This window comes from Marmota marmota, unplaced genomic scaffold (assembly GCF_001458135.2).
Source record: "Marmota marmota marmota unplaced genomic scaffold, marMar, whole genome shotgun sequence".
NCBI lineage: Eukaryota > Metazoa > Chordata > Mammalia > Rodentia > Sciuridae > Marmota > Marmota marmota.
This window is the reverse complement of record NW_026000137.1, coordinates 301,632-307,749: the sequence shown is the minus strand read 5'-3', so window position 1 is coordinate 307,749 and position 6,118 is coordinate 301,632. Positions and strand designations below refer to the sequence as shown.

General features: G+C 48.9%; 1 protein-coding gene across 4 annotated transcripts in view; it reads left to right on the top strand.

Moving 5' to 3' along the window:
* Rnf32 (ring finger protein 32) overlaps positions 1–6,118 on the top strand; it is a 38,031-nt gene that overhangs the window by 10,949 nt on the left and 20,964 nt on the right. The window contains exons 1-3 of one of the 4 annotated variants that reach the window (XM_048785425.1): positions 7–276; positions 823–911; positions 1,641–1,905. In XM_048785425.1, the coding sequence (XP_048641382.1) occupies positions 897–911; positions 1,641–1,905 (280 nt within the window). In that variant the 5' untranslated portion in view covers positions 7–276; positions 823–896. Of the gene's footprint in view, positions 1–6; positions 277–819; positions 912–1,640; positions 1,906–6,118 lie in introns of those variants that run through there. The other 3 variants (XM_015502333.2, XM_048785427.1, XM_048785426.1) reach the window with 3 other exon arrangements.

Sequence of the window (6,118 nt, the reverse complement as noted above, 5' to 3'; positions counted from 1 at the left end):
GCCCCCGGACGCGCGGGAACGTGCCCCTGGCTCGGCGCTGGGCCTCGGAAACGCGCGCTGCCCAGAGGCCCCTGGGGAGGAGCCGGGACCACCGGCCAGTGCCGGGCGCCCGGCTGCCTCCTAGATGAGCGAGCAGCCCAGCGTGGCCGGGAAGGCGGCGGTGTGCGGGGCGACCAGGCATGGCAGGGTTCCTCTTCCCTCCAGAGTCTAGCTGCCTCTGTCTCCCGAGGAATGAACATGCCCACTCGCATAGAGTGCCCTGGCGTCCCGCCCCTGGTGCGACTTGTTCCCTTCTGTTCTTCACATCTCAGCTGTAGGAGGGTTTCCTTTACTAGTCCTAGTTCTCTGATTTGGTCTGAAGTTTTATGGCATTTATGTCTTACTTACCAGTAGCTTGTTCTTGTTTATATTAAAATGTTCTCTCAAAATCAATGGGGAACTGCTTGGGGATAGGACTGAGGTATTGACTGGTTTAATTCTTCCCCTTGCTCTTATCAGTTCATTATCAAAGACTTTTTTTTTTTTTTTTTTTGGGGTACTGGGGATTGAACCCAGGGATACTCGACCACTGAGCCACATCCCCAGCCCTATTTTGTGTTTAATTTAGAGACAGAGTCTCGCTGAGTTGCTTGGCACCTCCCTTTTGCTGAGGCTGGCTTTGAACTCAGCATCCTCCTCCCTCAGCCTCCTGAGCCACTGGGATTATAAGCATGCACCACCCGCCCAACATCAGTTAGACTCTTAATATGTATGTTCCCACAAAATCCATAAGAGCTCTTTATGTACACTCTGATTTTCTGTTCACTGTGTTTTTTGCAGCAGAATAATGAAAGCAAGGTGATATGGTTTGATGATAGGATTTGTTGAAGCCAAGTCACAACTTTTCCTGATTCAGCATGCTAAAACATAAGGTACACCATCCTTCTTAAAACATACACACGCTTTTACTCATGGGATATATTTTAACTCCGCCTTTTGAGAATGTACAAATAGTATTTGGTGTTTCAGTGAGGAATCGTGAGCAGAGAGGAGAAGCACATGGTGTGGGGCACTGGAAGGTAGAGACAAGTGTTTCTGACAGCTGCCCAGGCATCCTGCATGGGGAACTCGTCCATAGGAGAAATGTATTTTGACCAAAAAAATATATATATATATGTATATATATGGGGGGCTGGGGTTGTGGCTCAGTGATATAGCGCTCGCCTAGCATATGTAAGGCACTGGGTTTGATCCTCAGCACCACATAAAAATAAGTAAATAGAAATAAAGTTATCATGTACCTACAACTAAAAAAAAATATTTTTTAAAAAATGCACTGAAGTGCAAGATGCTCTTTAGGATTTGCCTGGAGTCTAATTTAATTAGTATGAAACAGTAGGTTTGTTTAGACATGCATAGGTTTATAGGTCATAATGAATTTATTTACACTATAATTAAGGCTTTAATAATCAAATAAGCAGATAGTCCTGTTGTTAACCTTGCTGATGAGCCTGGGGTTGGCTCTGGTATAGAAGCGATGGCTCGAGTTCCTTTGCCAGGTGATTCCATCTCCCGTGCCATCAAGGGCCAGGCCTCATGTTTCTTCCCAATGATACATTACACAGTGCTGTTGTAAATGAGACCTTTTTCCTATTTTTTAGGATCATTCATCTAAAAAAGATAACTTAGCAATCACTGCGGTTGCTTTACAAGATCACATTTTACATGACCTTCAACTTGGAAATCTTTCAATAGCAGATAATTCTAAGACAGAAGTACGAAAGAAAGAGAACAAGGCAAAATCTCTGAAGAGAGATGCAAAAGCAATAGTAGATACTGGACTTAAAAAACCCACGCACAGCCCCAGGGTAGAAGATCCGGAAAGAGAGTACGTTCTTGATCCCACACCACCGCCGCTGACTTTAGGTAAGCTGATCCGACCATCCCCACACTCTCGTTAGCGCTGATGAACCTGCTGAGTTTAGTAATGGAGGGTTTTTGATACAGAGATCCTGTGCTTACCCAGAAAGGTGTGTATGTATTGAAGCTTACAAACAATGAGGGACAATTTGAACAAGAACATAAAGACAGTAATACTTGGTAGAATGAGAATAAAAAACAGCAGATTGGAAGAAATACCCATTAATCCATACCAATAAATAATTGAATAAATAAATTTTGAAAAAAAAAAAAAAAACTCCTGAGAGTGGAATGACAACTAATTGCAGCTGCCAGGGTGATAGAAAAACCTCCACTTGGTGACCACCACAGGAATGGTCAGCAGCAGAAAGGAATTCAGGGAGAACCATGTGCGGACGGTGGACACTCAGATGGAAAGGCAGTAACACAGTGACCTCGGCACACAGCACCTTCACCCAGCAAATTGTACCAGTAGAGACTCGACTTCGTGTGCCTCCTGAGAAGAGGTGACTTCACTCTGGGCGCTCTTGCCCAAAATGCACATCTGAATGTGACCATGAGGAAACCTCAGACCCGGATTTCCTGCCAGCACTCTTCAAAAGCCTCCAGAGAAGCAGAGACCTAGAAACTCCCAGATGACAGGAGACTACAGGGACATGATAACTGAACACAATGTGACATCCACTCCGAGATCAGGAAAAGGACATCAGTGAGACAGTGAAATTTAAATGAGGTCTGTCGACTATGCAGTTCAACCCATCTGAGGAGTGTGTTCCCAGACCCCCATGGGTGCCTGAAGTCACAGATAGTATGGAACCCCATATGTAGTGCTTTCCCCCTATACATACAGACCGGTGATGAAGTTTGGTTTGCACATTAGGCACAGTAAGCGGTTAGCAGCATGAACAGTAACAGAACAACCGTTAACCATACCCCGTGATAGAAGTTAAGTGGACATGTCTCTCAAAATACTGTCCTGTACTCACCCTAATCTCATGATTAGCTGAAGTGAGTGACGTTCCTTGACACAGCCCTGGGCCACATTGGTGTCAGGAGCCTCGTCTGCTTTGGGTGACGGCAGATCCTTGAGCCCTGATGATGCCGATGGCTGGGGAGCTCCACGGTTGACAGTTCTTTTTGCTGAACCCTTTGGAGAGTGCTGTAGTGGGAAGTGGTGGCCTCTTTCCTTTTAACTCACTGAGCCATAGCTGTGGGGGTTGGTGACCACTTGAGTGCTGCGTTGCGTGGGAGGACATAGTTCACACTCTCGTCCTTGAGTGTCCTGCCGTGTAAAGCACTTTAGTGAGTTTGGGTGACGTCCATGCTGCTGGTTCTGCTCCGTTTCTTTCTCCTCTTCCTCTGTCCTTCCACGTCACTGCACGGTGGCAAATGCTTCTCCATCTCCTTGTCTTGCTGCATGAACAATCCTCCTGACTTCGCAGCCGTTCCCAGGAAGCCTTTTAAAACATCCTCCACTTCACTCCCTAAGCTCTTCCAGCGGAGTCTTCCAGCTCTGCCCCACGTCCAGAGTAGGGTCTGCATCACTTGCCAGTCAGAGGTGGTCCCACAGCAGGCACCGGGACGGGTGACGTCCTGATCCTGTTCATTGGGAAACTGGTTGGAATGAGGCTTTGCTGAGTCCTCTTGTGGCTTTTGTTTCCAAGTCACTTTCTGTTTTAATTAATGTACTTTTGTAACATGTTTTAATAGAGGTAAGAAAAGGCCCTTCTCATGCTTCCCCTGAGGGTCGTACACAGTTCTGCTGGAGATCTTGACGTCTTGGTTGGTGGAGGGGGAGTAACACATTGGTAGAGATGGGATCTGCTCCACAAATGTGGGGACTCCGTTGTCACTGTCAGCCATCGGTCCTCGACCCCGGGGTTTGCTGAGTAAGTTGCCAGGTCTGCAGGGGTGATCACTGTCTCTTCCCCTCCATTTTTCTGCCCTCTTTTTCCGCTTTCGTCTCTTTTTGCTCTGGCCAGGATTTTCTGAACTGTGTTAAATGTAAGTAGTAATTCTTGGCATTTCCTCTTGTGTCTAACACAACTTCTCAGATTATATGAGGTTTATTCTATGTTGTTTTTCTGGTTAGCCTTTAAAAATGGAGTTTCCCTTTAAACAAGTTTCTGGAGTTTTTTAAAGTCATAAATAGATGTCCTTTATTAACTGCTTTGGGCTTGAAGCTACTGAGATGCTCTTGCTGAGTTTCCTCCTTTGTGAGTCACCCTGATAGACTGGCAAACCTTGTGAGAGTCGAGTGGCGCCCAGTTGTGGTGCTGTCCAGCCATGGTGGATGCTGCACCTAACACTTGCCCAGGAGCTCACGCCTGCGGCCATGGCCCTCGCTGGACCAGGCATGTCCGTGTGCCATCCTTGTCTCATGGGATGGTGGAGGTCACACTAGCGTCCCTCTCTTCAGTACCCCAAAATAACATGAAATAGGATACGTTCCTGAAAGCCCTGGGTGCCTCACCTGCGAAGCCATCAGGCCTGAGCCTCCGTGGCTCCTTTCTGTGGTGGGTAGGGAGCAGTCGTCAGTTCAGATGTGGGCCACTGCAGGTGTGGAAGGACCCACTAGAGGAGCAAGTCTTGAGAAGGTGGGGTCAAGTTCGCCAGGACAGCCTTTTCCCTGCCCTGCCACCTTGGGGTGACGGCAGTGACCTGAGTGGACCCAGAGGTTTGTTTCAGGGCCAGGTCCTAGATGGCAGGGGGCAGGCTGGAAAGGCCGGGGACACTTCACCTGACATGAGTCACTGCACTTTGGCGTCTACAGATGGACAAGGGAGGGCCAGGCTGCCGTGGCATGCTCGGAGCCCCGACTCATCACAGCTGGCTCTGTAAGCAAGACAGGAGAAAGCTCCCGCCGTGCTGTGGCTCCTCCTGTGCCCCTCACCCTGCCGCCCCCACTCGGCATCACCTTGGTGGAGCCGTCTTTGGTTGTGTTCTACAGAACCTTACTCTCCCTTCTGTCTGCCTTCCTCTGGAACGTGTTTGGGATGTCCCTTCGCCCTCCTGTCCCCGCAGGGTGAGCTCGCCTTACCCACTCCCAGCCCTCGGTGGAGGGCATTTCCACTGCGAGGTTTCCATGGCCCAGAGCTCCCTCTGCACTGGGAGGAGTCCTCTGTCAGGCCTCCCGCTCGGGGTCTGTGGACGTCTCTCTGGCCTCCTTCTCTGCAGAGCCCTCATGGGCTGATGTCCATCACTCTTCTGCACAGGGCGTGGAAGGACGCCAGCGTCCTGCCCAGGTGTGCTGCTTCTCCACGCCACGTGCTTCCCGTGGTGCGTGCGCCCAGGTCTGACGGAGCGGATGCCTGGTGGGTGCTCAGGCAGTGCTGGACAGGGAGTCCCAGGCGGGGATGAGTTGGCAGGGCAGATGTGTGGTTGCTGCACCCTTGTCACGGTCACTGGGGGCAGAAGCAAGTCAAGGTGGAGGAGGAGGTGCTGATGTCCGTGGGTAAATCAGGCAGGACACAGTGAGGAAATTTTTGAAAAAATTAGTACCCTTCAATTTCTCTTCTATAAAATTAAATATCCTGCTTGCCTTGTAGAATTATTGTGAATGCTAAGTAAGATATGGGAGGTTCTTTGTAAAAAATATAAATCACTATTGATAATGTAAGGTACCACAGTGACACATGCACGCCTGTGTTCGTAGCAGCACAGTTCACAACAGCCAAACCACGGAACCAGCCCAGGGGTCCGTCCACGGATGAAGGTAAAGAAAACAGGGTGTATGTCCACAATGGAGGTTTTTTCTTCCATAAATAAGAATGAAATTACATCATTTGCAGGAAGTTGGATGGAACGGGAGACCATTATGTTAAGTGAAATAAGCCAACCTCAGAAGGTCAAGGGTTGTATGTTTTCTCTCATATGAAAGATAGAGAGGAAAAGGGAAAATAAAGGTGGGGCTGCGGGGGGGCTCATTAAAAACTGAAGGAAGAGCAGTAGGAAAGGAAGGGATGGGGGAGGAGGAGGGGAGGAAGGGAAATAGTGGGGAAGGATATTGGCCAAATTGTGTTGCAGTGCTGTGTGCATGTAGGACCAGGAACAGCCCCACCACTGTGAATGATCACAGTGCACCAGTAAAAATGATCACCAGCGCAAGTCTAGGGAATGTTTAACCACTGAGTTCTCCGCCTCTGTGGAAACAGCATCGTGTACTGTTCATGGAGTGTGAGCCACGAATGCACTGCCTGTCCTTACTACCATCACGGGG